Here is a 23,868-nt window from a genome sequence, read left to right as displayed (position 1 = left end):
TGACAGGGCTGCTAGTATTGTTTTCTATCGTCTAAGAAATTGTATCTTTGAAGTAATACAAATATTTTGTAATAAACCTATTTCTACTTACTTTGTCGTCAATATTTCACAGTCGATCTAGCAATGAAAGAACTGAGATAGATTCACAAGAAGCCTTTACATTTTTAACTCACGTTTTAATATCTGAATTCAATACTTTGTACTCGCTTCAATAAAAGTGTCAAGCTATATGAAATATACAAATATACATGTAATTTGAATACAAACTTACTAGAGCGTATCGTAAGTGATGCAATATTACTGCATGTATGATATAAATCATATGATGTGCTTTGAACGCGTGCCATTCTCGCTATCTCGTATCACTTTGCCAATACAGGCAACTACAAAAGCCTTAGACTGTATTTAAAGTTCGTATAGTCGCAAGACCGTATTATTCACTTGAAATATACGCTCTGCAAGTTACTGTTGCAATTAGAAATGTTTGAAATTAATTTCATGTTGGTTAACTGCAATTATTTGAAACATATTACATTATTTTGATACATTTTAGAATTTTGAGTGGCTACCTTGCGTCGGGCAGATTCCCACACAGAACAATTATTTGTGTGATGCACAAAAATGTAGTAAATTCGGATCTGGAACTTTGTGTCCGTTGTTTGTATGTTTGTTAAAGTCCCCGCGACACAAAACTTCTGGGGCGGGAGTTGTCTTTTGCTTTGTATAAAAAAGAATATTATTCGACAAACGAAAATTCCAAGGAACCAAATTTTTCTTCATTACATCACAGTATTTTGTCAACCGGGTATCAAACTTGATAGCGGCAGAATGTGACATATTTCCAACGCTTACACCACTTGAAACACGCTATACTAGTCTTCAAAATGTTCATTGTTTAACTAACGGCAGAGACCTAAATAACATAACTGACTAACATTTTCCAAGCTGATTGTACGTACATTATGCATCGCACTAATGGCAATGACTTTGATACACGCGAAACAGACGTTCTACTGATTTATACCTATATTTTACGATTATTGATATCTATGGTTATAAAAGACATTGGTTTATTATGATGAAAACCTATTAATAATACTCGTAAATAACGTAAGTAGGTAGTATGTCACTCTAAATCGATTACATACATACATAATATGCCGCTTTTTATACCCGAAGGCATAGTCAGGAGTGTAAGAAATACACCCCACGTTTTGCCATCAACAATGTTCTGACTCTATTACAAGTTTTTTTCTCTATTTTCACTTTCAGTAAATTCTTACCTCTAGTTCTCTCAAAGGAATTCCAATTTCGTGCAATTTTCCGATATTTTCCACGGAAAAATAATATAAAATGTTGCTTATGGACAAAAACTATGTTTTATGAAAATAATTTAAAAAGTCCGCTTCACAATTTAAAGCCATTTTTCATGAGAAACACACTTTATACATTTAAACCATTGCTTTAACATAACCTCGTCAATTCCTGAAGCTTTTATGACCACACTAAAACAGCAGTGATTCTTAAATAACCTCGCTACAGACAATACCTTGAAATCTAACAGAAAACATGAACTCCGAAGCACATTCTTTCCCTTTATTAGTTTCACCCTCTAATAGCTACTTACGTCAATGTGATGGATATTACAACTCGAAATAGAACTGTTTGCCCACATAACACAGCCAAAAAAACCACGATACATTGACACCTTATACCAGCAAGTATATACGCACTCAAAGATCAAAATAAACTGGCCACGCATCCAAGCTTTTTAGGCCAAGGTTTCACCTAAATATAGTTATGTTTATTGGTTATACATTAACAATATTTTTATTCTTATTACGCGGGATGTTTTTATTTATTTTGAGGTTATTTGCGAGAAATATTTTTTATTTGGTATGATTTTAGCATTCAATTTACTTAGTGAGATGAGAGCTTTATTTTTTTTGGCAACTTGTTGACCAGAATGAATTTTTAGGGAACTGCTTATGAGTATAGAGGAAAGAGTTACTTCCATAAGTATTGTCGTCGTCCTCAATATTCATTTTGTAAACAGATTTCCACGATTATAATAAACAACAACGCAATATGAAGGCTGTATCCAAAGAATCTGATATATACCTCTCAAGGGCAAAGCAGTATTACTAAGAACACTTTTTTTCTACAACTTCTTCATTCCCTAAAGATGTGTAGCAAAAACAAATTCTGGATCTACCTTTGCGTAACGCTATTATCTTCGGATATTGCTCAAATTCTACGTGTATCATATTTTTAACTGGCATAGTGGTAATCTTCAATCCGTCAATTTAGGATTGCCTTTTTTAACGTTTGAACAGTTTGAATTTGTACCTCGGAAACCGGACATGTCTCCTAACTCTCCTCTGCTACTATTATCGACAGTTAAACTAATTCCTATCTATCTCTTGTTACAGATATGAGCGGCTTCTCCGTCGCGCGCGCACAGAGGACTTGAGCGAGATCTCGGGCATCGGCTGCCTGTATCAGAGTGGCGTGGACAGACTCGGCAGACCCGTGGTCGTCTTCATCGGCAAGTGGTTCCCCATCAGTGATATCGATTTGGATAAGGTGAGAATAACATACGATGAGCTTTCTTCAGCCATTTCTTTGATTGCTTCGTGTCAAAGATACTAAGCAAGAATGTGTGTAAGACACTAAGTCCAGGCTTCAGCTAGGGCTGTTGATTTATGCAATGTCGTTAAGCTTGCCTGTGATATGATTCCAAAATAATGAAATATAAATAGTAACAGTACTAACGTTAGCTTTTAGAATATCTAAATCTGTCAATTGTGGTACTTTACATATAATTTAAGGTTTAAAGACAATTTTTTACATAGATGGTTTTATGTAAATTTATCGGATTCAATCTGAAATCTGCTTTAAGCAAAATAGCCCTATCCTCACTCATAATTGAACTGGAAAAGGTCTAACGTGTCCGTTTTTCTTGGATATCCTTACATCATAAGAGTCAGTGGTTATATTTATGTAAGTACTATTGTTAACAAATTAGCATTTAACCAAGTCGTGTGTACGTTCCAGGCGCTCCTGTACTTGATCAAGCTGCTGGACCCGATCGTGCGCGGCGACTACGTGATCGCGTACTTCCACACGCTCGCCTCCTCCACCAACCACCCGCCCTTCTCCTGGCTCAAGGAGGTCTACACCGTGCTGCCTTACAAGTAAACACACCATGCTTACATATACATTGATATAATAACTTTGTTTTTATAATTATTCTTTTATGAGGAAATTTAGAGTGGCTGAAGTTAGTTCTGCCGGTTTGGCTACTCTAAATTGTAATTGCAAGGTACTTTTCGTCGACTGCAGTAGTAAGATCTACCTTTGTTGTTTTATGTACAAAAGTTGCCCTTTTTTGATTTTGTTGTTTTCTTATTCCAGATATAAGAAGAACCTGAAAGCATTCTACATTGTACATCCCACATTTTGGACAAAGGTAACTAAACATTACTTTTCTCGTATTCATACTCTAAATACTAAAGAACGGTAAGAAAAAATATATGGTCAAAATATTTTAGCATTTATGCATTTCTTCTAGTTAACATAAAAGTAATAGTGTCGTAAAATAAGGTATGGTCAGTTATTGTCACAATTTTTTCTTTTCACTTCAAAAAGAGGTGGTTCTCAATTCGGTTGCAATTATTTTTATATTTATATAAAACCTGATTTCTTGTAAAGATGATGACGTGGTGGTTCACGACGTTCATGGCGCCGGCCATCAAGGCGAAGGTGCACAACCTGCCCGGCGTCGAGTACCTGTACTCCGTCATGGCGCGCGACCAGCTCGAGGTGCCCGCCTTCGTCACCGAGTATGACATGACGGTAAACATCATATTTTACTCTTATATAGATAGATTAGATAGTTTTTTAAGTGTTACGATGCTTATGACGTAGTAGTTAAGCAAAGCTGCTATCCTTAGCCACAATGGTTCGACTGCCACGTGCGATATTTTTTTACGTTTTCTATATACTTATATTTTTGAGCCTGTGTCAAAAGACCGACACAAGATGACAATACAATTTCTTAATGAACGAGTTGTTTTAAAAAAAATGTTGTTGAATTTCGATCCAAGACTAAGAATTAATCTTAAATGACGCGAGACTTTCAAACGTCTTGAAATTGATGTATAAACTCTGAACTACTTTTTATGAATTAACAATATTTATTTTCAGTGAAAATCTAATTCCTTCCCGCAGCAGCACATTATGCAATTACATAAACACCCATAATTTCCATATCTAATCTTAATATTTTCTCTTTTCCAGATAAACGGTCTCCATTACTTCCAGCCCGACACGAACAACACGTAAGGTCGCTGTTATCTGTTGATTGTTAAACGTACTATCGGCCGAGTGTTGCCAACATCTCTCTGTAACGCTTCTCATCTCCCACATTGTGGGTACTTAGTGTCTACTTCGGGGTTGTTACACGCTTCATTCTCCACTTGTGGGTAATTTTGAACTTCAAAAATTATCACTCGAAACTTACATTTGTATGTTTGTTACTGATGTGATTAAACTACTCGCTCCCGGCTTCTGATGCACATTTAGCGGTAGTTTATCTATTCGTTAGCGTTTTAGCTCTTATAAAAATGACAGTTTTGGATGGATAAACTACCGCTAAATGTGCCTCAGAAACCGGGCATTAGTTATGTAAAGGTAGATTAATTATAATCAGTTTTCGATAGTCATTTGATGGTAGTTTTTGAAGTTCATTTTCAAAAATTTGTCTTAGAACTAGATGTCGTGATTTTCTATTTCTCCATGTAACGCCGGCTTCCATTCAACACATAATAATATTAAGGATCGATTTATTAAATAAAGGAATCGGCGGAGAAATACTGTGCTTGTAATTTTGAACTTGTAGGGACTTCACAAAGGTATGCTGGCAACACCGCACTTGGAATTCGAGTGATCGTTTTAAATTTGGATCAATGAGATTCTGGATTGTGACGTCATTAGCCAATTTTGAAACAGTGGTTGTTCGATTTTCAAAATGGCTGCTGTTATAGAGTTTCTGTGGGATTTTTATTCAATGTTTGATAAAATATAAATAAAACCTTTTCAAATGTAATGGCGCACGAATTCTTGCGTATTTAAAATGTAATGTAAATTTCAGATTCCTATCAGTGACATATCAAAACAACTGTTGGGTCCAGAGAATCGAATGATCGTTAATTAGATGTAGTCATTAATATGGTATTGTACCCTAAATATTAGCCAAATTATTCACATACTTATTAAGTAGTAGGTGGACCTATCCACCTAAAAATGAAACAAGTAGCTAAAAATCCAAAATTTTAACGACCAATGTAAATTTCAATTAAGCCCATCAAATATTGAAATAAAAATCCCAAAGAAAAAAGTTGAAAATTGTTGAAAATATATCTTGTAATCTAGTATTAGAGGTGCATTTTTTATATTATTTAATTATAATTATTAATCTAAGACATATTATCGATTAGATGTTCTTATTATGTCTGTATTTTAACTCTTGCAACCCCGAGATGTCTATAGTCTATAGTTCTATACCACCTATAAAAGGTTAGAATTTTTATATTTTTCGTCTGTGTATTATGTTAAAAGCGTAGAGGTATTATTGAGAGAGCGGGAAAGACAAATATAAAGCCAGTGAGAAATAGTAGAGATGTTATACAACTACTGACTTCTATACCTTTCTCAGCTATCATTAGGCGGTCATAGCTATTTGTGCTCACCGGTACCGTACCCGATCAATGGGTTAAGCAACCTTTAGCGAAGACATTCAATATGGATGGGTGACCGCTTAGGGTATTTGAGCGTCTGGGTTCTTAGGGAAGGTTCAAAGTAGGTCCTGGTGCTTGTCAATGAAGAAAACAGTTGAAAGCCAAGTCAAGGCCTTCGGGCGACTTCGTTTGACACTAGGTTGACCTATCATACGATAAATAAATAAATAATAATCTCTTTTTAACCGAGAGATAGTATAGCAGACTTGGTTTACTTGCTCTATTAATAATACCTCTACACTTTCGAGCCGCATAGGTGTGCTATTTTTTGTAATCGATATTTTCATATAAATAGAATGAATATACCGACATTTTATTGATGTACCTACTTAATCTAACGCTTACTGCTCACGGGAGAAGAATAGAAGTAAAACGCCAAAGTTACAATGTTTGAATTTAGTTGTTAGGATTGTGATGTTGGTAGTATTGCGTACCGGTGTTGTCTATGGCCCGCATGTGACGTTCTGTTCAACCGACAGGGTATTCGTTTAGCGAGTAGCGGAGATACGTTATTTTAAATACCGTTTACCATTTGTATAAGTTACAAGCAAAAATATTTATGGCACATTTTCAAATTTACTTTTATGTAGGTATGCCAACTTTACTGGGAGCAAGCTTGCCCTCTATTACCTGGGACTAAGATTGTTAATGGCTAAATGGGTGTATGAAATACACTGCCCACACCTTCGGACATAACAAGCATGATGTTCTTCACTGTAGCTGTGGCTGAAAGGTTATATTGAAATTAAAATGAGTTTGAAAATGTGTGTAAATATTTTTGTTCGTGGCAATACCGCGTAGATTTGATATTTACGTTGATCGTCTCCTCGCGTCAACCGTTGTACACCCATTCAGTAAATTTAGAATTACATATAATTTTTACATAAAGGTGCTTAATAATTTTTGCATATTGAGATTTTAATTTTTTACATAATAGATTTTAATATAGGCTTACGGTATATAATGTTAGTTGTAAATATGTATGCTGTTGAACATTTATGCAAGATTTTGCGGCGGACGCCCACATTCATCTCGCACTACGTTGATGTAGTTGTATTGTATTTATATATAAACGTTTATATGGATATGCCACTTTTGTACTAAAGACTTTTAGACAGTTTCATTATATTGAATTTTGTTTGATAATTTATCATTGATATTATCTTGAAGATAAATCAATTTGTCATTGAAAATTATGATTAATACGAGGCGCCCATAGCCAGTTGCGCTCACCGGTCGGTAAACGATCTGTGAGTTGAGCAACTCTTGGCGCGGTCATTCCATAGATGGGTGACCGCATAGTGGTATTCGAACTGGACGTCTCCGTGCTTCGGAGGGCACGTTAAAAGTCAGTCCCGGTTGCTGTCTACTAAGATAACAGTCGTTAAGCCACGTCAAAGGCCTTCCGGGCGGCTTGAACAACTTTGATACTAGGTTGACCACTAACCATACGACAAACAAACATCAAACTAAGAATCATTTTAAATCCTGTCCCATGACCAGGACGCATTTCAGAAAGTTTGATGTTGCCGCCGATGAGGTAATTTGAAAGGGAAGGGGTGAAACCTTCGCTAAGCAGTGGGATATTTAAACCAACTAGGGAGAAAAATATCTTATAAAATGCCTAAAAATCTAGATCTTTTAGTACAAAAGTGGTTATTCGTAAACGCATGGTGAATTAATGGTGGTGAGTAGTTGTGTGCGTATGGTGTAGTGTTGCCAAGTTACTGTACACTGCCACGACACGGCTGACAACGTGCCATACCCGCGGGACATCTAACAGTCTTACTGCGTTTGCACTTACTACTTAATAAATATCTTTGAGTGACAATGTTTATGGAGGTAAAAAAAATACCGAAAGTCTTTGTAAAATTCTTGATTTCTTACATCCAATACGACTGTATCGAAAAACAAGCTTGCTAAAAATTTGTTAGTTCCGTCGAAATACGCTAGAGGCGCCACAGTTTTTGAGATTTGATAATAATAAAAAGATTTTCAAACTAAACTGCTAAATTGGCAAGTGAGGTCAGAAAACGATTCATAAACACTGTCATTCATAATCTCGATGTATTTTTATGATAAACACCAATTTTCCACAGTGACTCGTTCCACGAAACTGAAAGTTTTGTGAAAAAACATCGTTGAGAGTTTATGAACAATGTAGTGTCAAGTTTGCCAAGTACCTCAAATTAAATTAGTTGTTTCATATTGTTAATTAAAGCTGTTGTTAAAATAGAAATAGGAGATAACAAACGTGTGACATTTATAACTTTATTATATCAAATCTGTAGTTTAACAATAAATAGTATATTTATATGATGGCAAGTGTGTGGAATGTTTCGTGGAACTTTGAACCTTATTTCGCTGTGAAAGCGTACATTTTTCTTTGTCTACTGTGCCACAGAAATTCAAACGTTTTTCAATGTGTAACCGCCTAATTAAGATATTTTATGTAGAATTGACCAGTGAAATCGTCACTTCTGTATCAACAACGACTAAAAATAAAAATATCAAGTTAATGTTGGTACAGTTAAAGCTAGCGACTATCACGGGTCAAATTATACAAACTCATAGATGAAGTTATATAAAAATATTTATTAGTCTAAAAGCTCGTTCAAGCTAAACCTTAGGACGAAACGATAAGTGATTTTCAAAGCAGATCGTGTGATCGTACTTATCTCAGATCGTTGCGTATCTACCGCACTTCGCAGTTAAACGTAATGAAACGACTGATTTGTGCGGTTGTTCATAAACGTATGTATGTCGAATGAATGAGAATGTTGCAATTTTTAATACAGTTATTATCATAAGAATGTTTCTCAAGGAGTATGTTATAGTCTTCAATATTTATCGATACGATATATAAAGCAATGTAGCGGTGTGTGAAATGTATATTGTGATGCTGTGTTGTTAATTATTTAGATTTCTAAACTATAGCGTTGAAGAGTAATTATTTCTTACCGCTAGATGGCAGTAGTGTGACGTAAGGTACTATTAAAATGTTTGCTTAGTAGATTTGAAGATTGTTATACGTTAAGGGCCTTGAAAATGTAATTTACAGTTACGATAAAAGTCACGTCGACTTTATTTACTGTAAGATAGAGAGCGGAAGTTAGAAATAATTACTCTTTAATAAAAATTATATGATAATATAGACGACGCTCACTCCCACGTTCTTCACAAGAATGGTGCTGGATCCACCAAGAGATTAGGATTATAAACAAAAACTTCATATTGCAATCGTGATTGTTTTATCGTTCGCACTAGAGAAGTAAGAAAGTTACATCAAAAACAAGGCCTTAGATGTGTTAACTATTGTTATTTTCTAAAGTCATTGTGTTGCAAAGTTTAATGCTGTTGAACAATGTAAAGTGACGTCACCGATTCGATGTATTTTGTAACGCTAATATAGGGGTTATTTAAACAAAATGTGATCAAGCAAATGTTGGTTAAGTTTCATATTTTATTAATAAATAGAGCATTAAATAGGCTATGTAAATATTTAACAAATACAAAATAAAATTATTAATTTACTATATTATGGTTTTATTTCTTATTTTTCTTCCCTGTTTAAAATAATAGCCAGAGGCAACATCATTATTTTGATCCGAAAATTCAAACTTCTTTGAAACAAGGTTGAAAGAATGAGTCAAATAGATAATTACCAGAAGTATTTTAAATTATATAAATAATTTATGTGTTGAACCAAAAAATACAAGAGTATGTCTGAATAAATAATTCCTTCAGAGAGGCTTCAACATGTCCCAAGGCTAGTTTCAGGTAACATCAATATATGACATTATAAAATACCACATATTACTCCAAAATTTAAACCAAGCAATGCCTAATGGTCCTGTATCCTCTGTCGCTACTCCAGACAGCTTTTGGCAGCCTTGACACCACATTTTTTCTATATTTATACAATACCATTTAGCTAAATATTTTGTAGTATGTTTACCTTGGTGCAAGGCTAGGCTATAACCATTGTCTGAAATTATTATAATAGACAGCCTCCTCAGGGTTTGTTTGAAGGATTGACTCGATGAAAGGGCTGCGAGAGTATGATACCATGAAAGTATAAATAAACATTTCTAAACTAAGTAATAAATTATTTATTTCAAACAATAAAAGTAATAATACAATTATTTAGAGGTCTGGAATCTGTTCAAAACATGGACTAAAACATTTAATGCGGGATATTTTTGTGCTGCACTCATCAGAGTGACTTTTAATACTGTTAACACATTTGAGAGTAGGAATCCTCCGATGGCTCCGAGGTAGCAAGGAATAGGCCACACTTGCCAAGGTGTGTTCCAGTCTAAAGGTATAACTACAGCTCCCAGCCAAGCGCCGCAAATAGTCAATAATGCATTGTTGACAAGCATCTCAATAATCGTGTCCTTGCCATAATTCTTCAGCCCGAAGAGTAACTGCATAGATGTCTCAACACCGGTGTGTACTATCAACGGAAACACCGTCAGCAAGGTCAATAGTGTAGATAACATCAACGTCTCCTCGTGGCAATCTAATACAGGTGCGCCGAACAGTATAATGCCGACAAAGAAGCAAAATTTCACGCACAACAGAAACACGAAAGATCTAATTATGTCTCCAGCCTTGTTCTTACTCTGCTTCTTCTTCGCTTGTATATCATTGTTAGAGTTCAAATAGAATGATTTAAGCAATTCCGCGATGAAGATCAAGACCAAAATGTAGAAAGATGAGGCGTTACCGACTGAGTATAGTAATCCTTTGTATGAGACGACTGTGACTATACTCGGTAAATAAATGCATGTTATCAAACTTGATATAGTTATTCTCCTTAGTTCCAAATGATTAGTTAATGAAAACATGACCCGATTTTATATTTTTATCACAAACCGATGCAGATGAAATTTTTATTGTTGACTGTCTGTCACTCACACACGTCTGTCAGTGTCAAAATTTTCAGCAAGACAGATAATCACAATACCACAGATTGCGAAAAAATATAATTTTGAGAGGATACTTACCTAATTTGTAAATCTAGACACTATCTTTACGTATTTTGTATTTACTTCTTAGTTTGTTTTAATGTTATCACAAATAATATCATGTAGGTAACAACTGAATAAATAACGCAATCAACAATAGTAGGCGTGTGGTATAGGTACTATAAGTGAGTAAAAATATCAAATATTTATTATGACCTCGTAAAGTCCGTATTAAAATTCTTATGAACTTTCCTGAAAGGATTTTTATTTTAAAACTATGGTTTTCAAGCAGATAAAGTAGCCCGAATGTTATTGTAATTTTAATCTTTTGACTGGTTTCTGAACTGACCACCTAAATGTCAGATTGTTATTTTAGATTGGCAACATTTACATTATGAAATCAAAATAAAATTGTATGTGAATGAAGTATATTCATCGCAATCGATATGACGACACCAACTTTATAAATGAAAGGTGCCGTTGTTCGTGCCAGCAGTTGACCGAATACCGTGAGACGTTCGGCTACAGTGGGAGCCAACGCTCAAATACAAATCTCAATTATTGCTATATTACGATACTGTAGTTTGTGTCGCAAGTGTTTCGTGTGTCATTGATTACATAAAAAGTAAAAATGCCCTGCCCGTTCATAGGATCGTTCAACCAGGCCTTCGTGAAGAATTATGGGTCGCATCTTATGAAACAATACGGAAAGTTTTGCCCTACGCTTTCCCGAGGCTTCCGCTCGCTCGGCCAAGATGAGACCAAGTGCCCCTTCATACAGCAAAACTCTATCATCTCGGAGGCTCCCAAGGAAATGACCGAGGACATCGTGGAGCGCGTACAGCCCTACCAGTACGAGAAGTTCTTCCACGAGCAGATCAGCGCCAAGAAGAAGGACTACTCATACCGTATCTTCAGGAAAGTGTCTCGCTTAGCCGCCGACGGCATGTACCCGCAGGCTCTGGAAGGTGCTGAGAACCATAGAGTGACTGTGTGGTGCGCCAATGACTACCTCGGCGCGTCACGCCACCCCGTCGTGCAAGATGCTGCCATCAACGCTATCAAGTCCTATGGCACTGGAGCTGGAGGCACCAGGAACATCGCCGGTAACTCTCAGATGACGGAGAAGCTCGAGACTGAGATAGCCAAGCTGCACAAGAAGCCAGCTGCTTTAATATTTAGTTCATGTTTTGTGGCGAATGATGCAACTTTGTCAACATTGGCTAAGATTCTACCGGGATGTTTGATCTTCTCTGATGCAGGGAACCATGCATCAATGATACAGGGAATTAGGAACAGTCGTGCTCCAAAGCAGATATTCAGGCACAATGACCCGAATCACCTAAGAGAACTATTGTCTCAATCGCCTCCTGGCGTACCGAAGCTAGTCGTTTTTGAGACTGTCCACTCTATGAGTGGAGCGATATGCCCATTAGATGAAATGTGTAATATAGCACATGAGTTTGGAGCCCTGACATTTGTGGACGAAGTCCATGCTGTGGGGTTGTATGGAAAACACGGTGCTGGTATAGGAGAAGAGAGAGGGTTACAGCACAAAATAGACATTGTATCTGGCACACTAGGAAAGGCATACGGTAACGTCGGTGGATACATCGCTGGGTCCTCTTTATTGGTTGACACAGTGAGATCTCTCGCACCCGGCTTTATCTTCACGACGGCTCTGCCTCCGCCGGTGCTGGCGGGGTCACTGGCCGCCATTAGACTCCTCGCGAGCGAGGAGGGCAGGAGCTTGCGTTCCAAGCACCAGGCGATAGTTCGCTACCTGAAACTGTCGCTGCTGGTGGCGGGGCTACCGCAACTTCCATCAGTCAGTCACATAGTACCTGTCCCTGTGAAGGGAGCGGACAAGGTGGCGCTGGTCGCCGAGTCCTTGATGAAGCGCGGTCACTACGTGCAGGCCATCAACTACCCGACGGTGGCGCGCGGCGAGGAGCGGCTGAGGTTCGCGCCCGGCCCCTACCACACGCCGGAGATGATCGACAGCCTCATCACTGCCCTAACTGAAGCATTCCATGAAAATAACATAAGTTTCAACGAGTTCATGAAGAACGGCACCTGCCGCGAGTGCAGCATGGAGTACAAGGTGGACATCGCGTACGAGGAGCCCTACAAGTATCCCATGCAAGTCGCGTAGTGACCTTGACCTGATTGACCATGACATTGGGGGCTTTATATTTAAAAATTGTAAAAAAAAAGAAATTATAAAAAAATGGTATATTTAATGTTGTTCTATTGCGGTTCGTGGTTGATGTTAGGTTGAATTAAAACGTGGTTCTTGGAAGTCAGTTCTTTTATTTTCAATCCCAATATTTGATGAGTCCGTCCCAGCCCGCCGTGAGCAGTTTGCTGGGCTCATGGGGATGCCACAGCGAGCTGATACAGACGCCGTCGTGCGCTTTCCACTTTTTGTAAAGTTTCGTCGTCTTCCAGTCCCAAATATAACACTTGCCGTCCGCGTCGCCGCTCACGAGATAACTGTAACAAACAACGTTATGTAACTACATTAATATGTCACGGCTACGCCTCAAATGTACTAATTTTATCATTTCCGTATAACAAAGTCCAATTTCGATTAAAATTTGCTTCACAAATTAATTATTCGTCAAAATTACAACGTTTTGCAGAGACTTGTAAGTCCTCAACATTACGTTTTCGAAACATGACATTTGCAACGTGACTCAGAGAGTTGGAAGCGAGTAAAAAACCTGAAAGCCTGTGTTACTAAACTGGCTGGCATATTACAGTAACGCCGCAGGGAACGGTCACCGTTGGTTAGTAATTAGATTCGCTCAATGGCGGCTGATATGACGAGATAACGCTCGATATTGTTGAACCATTATAGAAGTCTAGGGGATACAGTTATCTACAACATGCTTTGTTATGATGCATAATTTGACCGTGACTTTGACCCTTGAAAGACTCCCAGGTGGTTTTCATTGACGCCATAAATCTATACTAATATTATAAAGCTGAAGAGTTTGTTTGTTTGTTTGTTTGAACGCGCTAATCTCAGGAACTACTGCTCCGATTTGAAAAATTCTTTCAGTGTTAGATAGCCCATTTATCGAGGAAGGCTATAGGCTATATATCATCACGCTACGACCAATAGGAGCAGAGTACCAGTGAAAAATGTTACAAAAACGGGGAAAATTATGTTTCTCTTACGTGACGCAAGCGAAGTTGCGCGGGTCAGCTAGTATAACATAAAATTTCGCACTTTCTTTGATAGTGAAATTATAAACTAAATGAATAGGTACTTAATAGATTTTCTGACATTGAAAATGAATGCTTAAATAGCATGAGTAGGTAATGCGCTTAATTACCTCATAAGGAAATAATACACCTAATTAAAAGTGTTGTCAACAAAAACACGATTGGTATCAATAAGTGTTTACCTATCATATTTTTACGAAATAGATAATATTAAAATTATGAACGGAGTTGGAGAATCGACAAACGTTCATAAAATTCCTATAAGAAAATATTAAATATGGTCGCACTTATGCCCCTTAATGGAAAGCCTGCCATAATTAACACGCATATTAAAGAGTAATGACCCAGGTAACCCAAGGCGTAAGTATCTCTAAACCTACTTTATGACGTAGAGGATAAACAATGCATCCTCACGTTAGCACTGGTCTTGAGTAAAATGTGCAATGGACGTCAGAACTATGTATGTGGAAAAATAAAAGAGAGGTCTTTCTTCCCTAGTAGGACATAAAGATTTACATTTTTCGTAAATTATGTTCAAGGGTTCAAATATTCGCTGTCAGCTAGTTATTACGGCGCATTTCTAACGCTAATTTGACCTAGGATTGAAACCTAAATCTAAGCTCTACACTAACTTAATCATACTTATACACTATTATGCGCTGGTCTTCTTTGTGTACCTACTTTATTGTTGACGTGCTACTTCTCACTAACGACTGTCCCTAATTAATAGACTGAAGTTGACTAAGCTATCATTAATATATTCGTAAAAATCATTTGAAAATTATGTATCGTGATATCGTCTAATTGGGCATTTTAAGATGCACAAGCCAATTAGGGAACCTGTACTCCTTTCTAAAATTAACCCACACCTACTTCCAGATATATAAAAAAGTAAATATGTAGGTTATTTACAGCTAGACTTCGAAAAGTTTTGTAGAATTTTAGTCAACTTTAGAAACAATAGGAAAGATAATCTTTAAGTAGCCACTTAGCCATTAATGCTCTACTACTATTAGGCATACTTTTAAATAACAGTTCTTAGAAATATCTAATTAATATCTCTTGTGGTCTATGTGGTCTTGACTCTAAGTTGATGTTAGTTTCTCCACAAGTACCTACAATAATAAAACCACGGAAACTAAGTGACGAAGTGGTCTAATTGGCTTTTCCTACCGAGAGGAAATCAATAGGTTATTTGATAGAAAATATAATTTAATTGGTTCGACAACGTATGGGGAATCCAGTGTAACAATTTTCATTTCCCTTAGAATTTGTTATTGTGCAGTTTTTCTACTTAAAGACGTAATCGGATCCATATAAAATTCATAACTAAGGCTTAATAAAGTCATATTCGGTTCGGCATTAGTCGGCCTAGCCGGGCGGCAAAGCCGAATTTGTGTAGACAGTGTAGAATGTGTAGATGAACCCGATCGGCACAAGCCAAACAATAAGTGAGTCGAGTCGGGAAGAACGTAAGCTACATTTCCTATTAAATAACCACGCGGGCTTGGGTGTTTCATTATTATATGGGGATATTGATATATGAGAGCAATCCAAAAACCTAATTTGATCACGGAATATTCTAACGTCATTTACAACCGGTACTTGAAAGAAAAACCCGCGTGACGTCAGTAGTACAAAATTAAATAACTTAGTACGTATAATGGCATCACGGAGAAGTTCATGCAACTCCTATATCTATGCCTGACTGCTCAGGACGCCTCATTTTGGAGTGAGATCAGTCCACTCTGGTCAAGTATGGACGAATAACTTGACATTCTTTCATATTATTAAAGAACTCTCAGGTGTGCAAAGGTTCGTCGAGAGAATTTTCTTTACACGTTTTTTTAAATCATGCTAGAAGCTAGTTAAAAAAAATACATTTTGATATATTTTTGCAAAAAACACGTAAAATCATTTATCACACCTGTCTATTTGCAACTACATATTAACCAAATTTCACTCAAAATATACATTTAATCAACTACTTCGCACAATAAATTCAACGTATTCCATAACTATATGAAGACAGACGACGAAATGTTCACCATGACCTTCTAAGCAAGGTCCTGCGTTATGCATACTTCCATACATTACTGTATGACGCATACTATTGTACTTCATAGTGAAAGACGGCAATAAATGAGATTGAATGGAACGCTCGTGAAGATATTTTCTTCAAGAGGTTGTTTACTTATTAATTTGCATTTATATTGAGTTTACCTGAACTATAGGTTTAATTAAAGATGTTCTTAAAGGATTTTGGTCTTTTCTTTTTATATTATGTAGACACGGTTTGTTTTCAGTAAATTATGTATACGTTTTAGTTCATTAGGGAGTCTGATAGACTTTTGTCTTGTTGATTATTTTGGTAAGGATTATTTAAAGTCCCTAACTTGTACTTAACACTCAAGTACGAATAGTATTTAGTTGTGTATTTTAACGTATGTATAACACGTACATAATTAGACATAACCTTCTCATTTGACCTAAATCTCCTAGTAAAATGTAAATGGCGTTAGTTTTTAGCCATCACGATCGGCAAATTGGGAACAATGGGAGATATGAAAAAATCTTTGAGTCCACCATGCTGGGCAAGTGCAGGATACTTTGTGTACCTTCAAGAACACCTGTTCAAAGAAGGTTTCTTTACAGTTATAGCAAGTGATAATAATTTCTATACATACAAATTGAGAAACATGCGCAGATGTTTCTTGGTACAAGTTCATTGAATCAATAAAATGTACTAGAGAAGGGATTCGCGTAGATTTATCGCGCCGTCCCCTCTCGTCGTAATGGCGTATATCCTACTCTGAGCTACTCTGGTTACCTTCGGGGAATTGTCTGTTGCAATGTTTATACATAAGGAGAGGTCATACATGGAGGAAAATTTGTCCGTGACCGAGAAAATAAATATAATAACTTATACTCGTGGCTTCGCTTGTGTTGGTTTTTCGTTGAGAGAATAGGAGCCTTTTCCTTTTCCAGGGTATAATCTATCAAACAAAGATTTTCACAGAAGTGTATGAAATCACCTACGTTTCGTCGTTAGCTAGGTAAGTCCCACATAAAAATGGGTGACCCTATTGGCTCTATTGCCATTTGCTAGGCACATTACCAAACTCAGGGCTGCTGAAAATATTCAAATGTAAATTAGAAAAGACGAATAGCAATGAAAAAGTCCACTAAGCAACGGATACAGCTACTTGTAGTATAAAACAACAGACGCTTGCTTAATTCATGTATTTTTCAGTACAATCAGCTATTAAACTAAATTAGATACACAAAAGTAATGAATTCAAACAAATTAAGTCAAGGTCCGTTAATTAAGAACTTGTGTAATAAGCTATTGTCTTAATTGTTTACAGAACATGCGAGTACGTGCTACACTCTTATTGGTGGTTTCGAGGGCAAGGGAAACCGAAAATTGATGTGTTCTGATTGATTGATAGCTCATGTACTGCAAAGGTAGAGTATTAAAGAGTATTCGAGATATGATTTTACATTGATGTTGTAGCTATTTAAATCTATACTAATATTATAAAGCTGAAGAGTTTGTTTGTTTGTTTGTTTGAACGCGCTAATCTCAGGAACTACTGATCCGATTTGAAAAATTATTTCAGTGTTAGATAGTCTATTTATTGAGGAAGGCTATAGGCTTACGCATATATCATTACGCTACGACGAATAGGAGCGGAGTAGCAACGAGAAATGTTACAAAAACGGGGAAAAATATTCTCTTAAGCATGCTCTTAAGTGACGCAAGCGAAGTTGCGCGGGTCAGCTAGTATATTATGTTTGGTGTAGAGGTTTGTTTTTAGGTGAATACGGCTGAAAAGATTTGCATATTTATGTTTCAAGTTTACAGCTGACGATCTATGACCACCTCTACCCCTCAACTCAACGATTAGCATCCACACTCAAGAGATGCTAATAAGCCTGGATAATCCCTGTTTCTTTTGCAAATGGACAAAGTTGCAAGCTGTACCTAAATTAATAAATCATTATTTGAAGTAACTAGGGATATATGATGCAGATTTCTTATTTCCGTTTTTCGAGTTACTTGACAGGCATTTATAATTAACTAGCTGACCCGCGCAACTTCGCTTGCGTCACATAAGAGAGAATGGGTCATATTTTTCCCCTTTTTTGTAACATTTTTTGTTGCTAGTCCGTTCCTAATGGCCGTAGCGTAATGTTATATAGCCTAAAGCCTTCCTCGATAAATGGTCTATCTAACACTGAAAGAATTTTTCAAATCGGACCAGTAGTTCCTGAGATTAGCGCGTTCAAACAAACAAACAATCAAACAAACAAACTCTTCAGCTTTATAATATTAGTATAGATTTCATAGCATCAAACAATCTTCATCCTGCTATATAAATACTTATTACACTAGGTAAGTTTTAATTGACTAATTCATGTAATTCTTCATCCTGGATAAGTTTTTAGAAACTTACGAAATCAACTACAAGAAAAACCTAATCAACAAATTAGATATCTGATCAATTCTAAAAACTATTATTTAACCTTTCCTGTTCATCATACTTAATATCAAATATTGAAAGTATAAAGAACGTCTTGTAAATATCCTTGTATTCTACTGCAAAGTGACGTCACAACGTGCGTAACAACATCGGAAACAATTACGTTTCGCAATGTGCTATTGTATAATGTTGTGTTGAAGCAAAGTGCATTTTTATTGCGATTACAGAAGATGAGGCCTTCAGACTTAATTTCAAAGTATACTAAAAGAAACATTACATTAATGTCCCACTGTCGGGAAAGGGTCTCCTCCCGTAAGACAAATGTTAGAGCTACGGCCGGTAATAACCAATACTGGTAGATGATTATCGGTTAGCTTAATTGGTGGTTTCAGCAGGCATTTCTTTAATATTTGTTTTTAATAAATGCTCTACATTGAATATGTAAGTCGTAAAACGAATACTGAATCTTACTTCTAATATAAAAGCGACAATTTGGATATCTTAATGACTGATAACTGATTGTTACCCCATGACGCTATAATTACTCATCAGATTTTGATGAATTTATTAGCACACAGACAGTTTATGACATAGATTAAGAAGTAGGATACCTTTTAGCTTACAATATCGTTTTACCCTGACAAAGTGGCAGGCGGAAGTTAGTCTTATATGTATATTGTTATATAGTAGCTCGTTACCATATTTATTGCAAGTCCAGGATTAGTATCAATTGTTATAGATATTTAGTTAAAATATCCGGTGCATGTAATTGTAGTTCTACGGTAATATCTATGGAACATCCAATAGTATAAACTTCCTGTTGAAAGTGTAGCTTCCTTATTCTGTGTAGGTTAAGTACACTGGGTGTAACAGATTACATACAAACAAGCATTACTAGCTATACTTAACTCGTTTTGTAGTGTTAAAAGGCATGTTAATTTAGTTAAAGCACACTTTTTGCCTTTTTACAATGAAGATGTAATAAAATACAGAAAAAATCTGATTATTACATTTTTAACTAATATTATTAACAAAGAAATTGACGGTCTAGGTATTCTCCTTTCAATTTCTTTAATAAAATGCATACCAACACAATAAACTTTGTTTTTTAAGTATAAACTAATATTTTTTTTTAAAGATTTGAATACACTAAGAAATTGATTCGGCACATGTCGCGGTAAAGATTGAACATTTGCCTAAAAAAATATTGTATTTTTTTACTTGATTAAAGGACCATCATCGATCATCAAGAAAAGTTAAAACCAAGAGTAAATAATCCCTGTTTCAAAATTTATTCTTGTTGATTTCATATGAGAAAAAAAAAACACTTAAATACATAGGTAAGTATAAAACTAAATCGCCGCACAAAACAACATTCCACGTGGAAAAATTACGTAAGTACCATTCAACTATAGTTATAACAAAAATATTCCTATTTATATTACAGTTATCAAAGGCCTTAACCTTAATAAGAGATTCAATATCAAAAAGTGTTTAAAAACAATTTGTTCTGATAACGCGATAATAGTTACTGATAGTAAAATCTTACTTGCATTGTATAGTGCACGTGGGTAATTTGACCTTAGTTTTCGAACCATAAAGTTGTAGACGAGAAAGGTTAGAAAATAACATTGCTATTTTCATACTGGGGTTATTGCGGATGCCGATTTTAAGAAATCGAAAAGTTACCGATGCGAATTTTTTATTTTAAGCATCCGCGTATGAAAATGTTTCGCGTTTGCGGATACGGATGCTAATATTGTGATTCATACAATAGTTACAGTGCGCCTAATATCTAACTGTATGTCTGAATATAGCAGCAAACTGCTACAAAGCTGGCTTTAGGAGCAGAGGCGAAGGAGAAGAGTGCTGCAAGGCGAAGACAGAAGGATGTTGTTGTTACATCCCCCGCTTACTGCTAATTTAGACACCCAAAGCTATTTGGCACATAATATACTTTTAGGGCAATATTTATTCTTTAACTTTATATGAGCACTTGTTGCTTTTTGTTTCTCATCGCAATTTTGTACCAATAAGCACTAAAAACTAATTACTATTTGTTAGAACTGTCTACTACCACTAAGAAATAATTTTCCTCAATAAATAACTGTTTTTCGACTGTTAGAAAAATGTAGCGTCAAGTATTCAGTACATTACATCAGTCAAAGCACAGTGGGAGGTCTAAAAATATAATTGGTATCAGACTATCACAAACAACCTAAAATTTGGATCCGTTTCTAACTTTTTAGAAGTCAAAGTTTATCTTCATATTTTGAAAAATATAACAACGAGCTCATCCAAAATATTTCCATTACAGTTCAATAATACTTTTGTGACCTCAATCACGTTACAATTTGATGATTATTTTAATTGTGTTTCGAAAATTTTGAGTTCAACGATAAGTGAGAGGGCCTAAGATCAATAACTATCAGAATTATCTATCAAAATTAAAACAAGGTACTTGATTGTATTTTGAAAAACACGTTACATAAGTTGGTTACACGTTTTTATCATTTTGACATTGAAGATTTTGAAAAGAATACTTTAACTATCGTCAAGTCAAAATATAGGTTGAAAATCATCGAAGTTTTGATCGATGAATTAATTATTGTTAAGACTTCATTAATAGAATGCTATTAATGAAATTTTAAAGTACATATATGCCATTATCTTGGCATATAGTTTCTAAGTGAATCGTTTAACGTTACAACAATGGAGTCTGGACACCAAAGTCGCTTACCTGCCGGCATGTCGCCCTGATGTTGGCATCTTAATTTCAAAGGCAGTTTACAATTCATTATAGAATATATTCCTATTGATTCATATTCCTTTGTAGAAACGTGTAGCATAAAATATAAACAAAATATAAAAACAGAAGTAAAATCCTAAACGAAAAACATCTACTTAATTTTACCTCGTGATTCGATTGGAGTCTCAAGTGGTAGGCCTAAAGTCTATCTATAAGATAACAGATATAGTAAGTGATAAAATCATCTCATTGATATCTTATATAACATAGGAGACAGATAGGTCACAATCTTCAGTAATACTTATTTTTATCGACTATAAATTCAATGGATTTTTTTCTAAAATAATTTACATATACTATAAGTAAATGACTAGCCCCCAGTTTCCGAGGTACATTAAACGGTAGTTTATCTATTCAACAAACGTAAAGACTTTGACTGTTAAACTACTGAGCCGATTTTCATGAAAAGCATGGAAATATTTGCAAATCTAACAAACACAGATTAGTTTTTTTTTTTCAAAAATAGTTAGTTTAGCCAAAATCTTTTATTATTTTATGTTACCTAAATCACTCGCGTAGGTAATCTAGCATTAGATAACCTTAGAATTTTAAACAAACTTCTTAATTAGCAAAGCAAAAACAAAATCCAAATCTCTGGAACACTTAGATCTAAAAATACGTTAGCAGCAACTTTGACCTACAAAAGAATCTAAGCGGTAGTCATCCGAAAAAATGGGAGCAAAAAAATAAGGGAAACGATTATTAATTAATCATTATCATCGTGATACAATAGTATTGACCTGATTGTCTTATCATTTCAAGTTGGCAACCGTTTGAATAAGCACATCGATCATGTTATGACATCTCCCGTCTGGTACTCATAGAAATAAACAATGTATGAGTCCGGTTTACGGAAAATTGTGAAGATTATCTTGTAGATAAAGAACAATATGTTATTTCTTTTTAGTCGCGGTTCCAAACAGAAATATAATTTATCACCCAGCAAAATTTTGGTTCAGCTATTTTCACCTGAAAATTAGCATACAGAAAATCAGAAATATGGCCTATTCCATTTATCCAAAGGATTACATATTATGATTAACGAAAACGTTTAACTTAAATATGATGTCATGTTAAATTACATCTAAGAAATCTGTTTCGAATAGATACACTAAATCTTTACAATTAGACAATGATACTGTGGATTCCTAATCTGACATTGAAATCTTTTATCATAGATCACGGTAGTCTCAAAACAATCGACCCTTATACCAGAGCCTCTAGCCTGTATTTAAAAGCTGACCCCATCTCAAGGTACAAGGCTAGGGAAATATCAAACGGGGTCAACGTCCCTAGAGATAACGATTTCACGAATGTTATTAAAACATGACATAAACCACTTCACACCAGTTATATTCAATAACATTTACTAAGTAAATAATGAGGACAAACAAAAAACTTGTTTTTTGAACATTATAGTTTTTTTATCTGTATCCGTTATTCTTTAGTTAATTATTTAAAGTCTTATTTTGGACTGGCGCGTGTAGATTTGATACTAAACATTTCATCAGCTCACGTCAATGAACTGTTTTATAATGCCTATTTTTAGTCATTATAATAATTGATTGCGTTCAGGTTAGGCCAAGTCCGATAGGCAGTCGCTCCATGTAAAATACTGATTCAGCTGCATCCAGTGAAACTGGACGCCGACTTCAACATAATTGGAAGAAAGACTAGGCTGATTTATTCAAGTTAGGCCAAGACTGCAGGCATTGATTTTAAATTGTGACATTGAATTATGACATTTCTTTAATGCAATTACATACAAGCATAAATCACGACTTGCTCTCAAGGGGAGAGGCAGAAATTAAAGACAACATTTGATACGATCTTTTCTGCATTCGGTTCATCAAAATGTACTCAGTTGTTATCAAAAGAATAAATTAGCATTATCGTCAACGTTGTATTTTTTACAGCTGAAGAAATACGACTATTTGGCAACGGAAGGAAGTTATTTGCAATCTATTTTATATTTCTTTTTCCTTATATAATAGAATGAAAAACTAAAACATCATTCGTTTTAACATTATACGTAAGTAGACAAGAACCCAGTATCCAACTCAATAGTAAGACTGTTACTTTGGTATAGTTTCATGGGTCACAAAGGGAAACTTTAGATAACAACTTTCATTGTATAGTAGTACTAGCTGACCGGCGCAACTTCGCTTGCGTCACATAAGAGAATTATATTTTCCCCGTTTTTGTAACATTTTTCACTGGTACTCTGCTCCTATTGGTCGTAGTGTGATGATATAGCCTATAGCCTTCCTCGATAAATGGCCTATCTAACACTGAAAGAATTTTTCAAATCGGACCAGTAGTTTCCGAGATTAGCGCGTTCAAACAAACAAACAATCAAACAAACAAACTTTCCAGCTTTATAATATTAGTATAGATGTATAGTACTAGCTTTGACTGTCTATGTGGTGCGGCCGATACTGTATCCAATTGCTGATCAGGAAGTCTTGAGTTCGATTCCGGGGTTGGGCAAAGTACTATTGGTCTTTTCAAGTTGATATTAGAATATTGCTCAATAGGAGTCCGTGGATTGGTCACGTGCCCGT

General features: G+C 35.6%; 4 protein-coding genes across 6 annotated transcripts in view; 2 read left to right on the top strand and 2 right to left on the bottom strand.

Annotated features, from left to right (window-relative positions):
• Gdap2 (ganglioside induced differentiation associated protein 2) overlaps positions 1-9,337 on the top strand; it is a 117,169-nt gene extending 107,832 nt beyond the window's left edge. For all 3 annotated transcript variants that reach the window (XM_076115789.1, XM_076115788.1, XM_076115787.1), the window contains exons 8-12: positions 2,433-2,586; positions 3,058-3,197; positions 3,418-3,472; positions 3,715-3,858; positions 4,303-9,337. In XM_076115789.1, coding sequence (XP_075971904.1) covers positions 2,433-2,586; positions 3,058-3,197; positions 3,418-3,472; positions 3,715-3,858; positions 4,303-4,347 — 538 coding nt within the window. In that variant the 3' untranslated portion in view covers positions 4,348-9,337. The remainder of the gene's footprint in view (positions 1-2,432; positions 2,587-3,057; positions 3,198-3,417; positions 3,473-3,714; positions 3,859-4,302) is intronic.
• Positions 9,338-9,898: 561 nt separating this feature from the next.
• On the bottom strand, positions 9,899-10,743 carry PIG-F (phosphatidylinositol glycan anchor biosynthesis class F). Its single transcript, XM_076115791.1, has one exon. It carries the CDS (start codon positions 10,652-10,654, stop codon positions 9,944-9,946), a length of 711 nt encoding a protein of 236 aa, XP_075971906.1. The 5' UTR covers positions 10,655-10,743; the 3' UTR covers positions 9,899-9,943.
• Positions 10,744-11,202: 459 nt separating this feature from the next.
• On the top strand, positions 11,203-13,076 carry Alas (5-aminolevulinate synthase). Its single transcript, XM_076115786.1, has one exon. The coding sequence runs from the start codon at positions 11,406-11,408 to the stop codon at positions 12,927-12,929; it is 1,524 nt and encodes a 507-aa protein (XP_075971901.1). The 5' UTR covers positions 11,203-11,405; the 3' UTR covers positions 12,930-13,076.
• LOC142973783 (pre-mRNA-processing factor 17) overlaps positions 13,068-23,868 on the bottom strand; it is a 43,125-nt gene continuing 32,324 nt past the window's right edge. Inside the window, exon 11 of the mRNA XM_076115785.1 lies at positions 13,068-13,270. Within this exon, the coding sequence (XP_075971900.1) occupies positions 13,093-13,270 (178 nt within the window). The 3' untranslated portion in view covers positions 13,068-13,092. The remainder of the gene's footprint in view (positions 13,271-23,868) is intronic.

The sequence above is a fragment of the Anticarsia gemmatalis genome, chromosome 6, assembly GCF_050436995.1.
Source record: "Anticarsia gemmatalis isolate Benzon Research Colony breed Stoneville strain chromosome 6, ilAntGemm2 primary, whole genome shotgun sequence".
Taxonomy (NCBI): Eukaryota; Metazoa; Arthropoda; class Insecta; order Lepidoptera; family Erebidae; genus Anticarsia; species Anticarsia gemmatalis.
The sequence above is the reverse complement of the archived record's forward strand: the minus strand, read 5'-3'. Positions and strand labels throughout refer to the sequence as shown.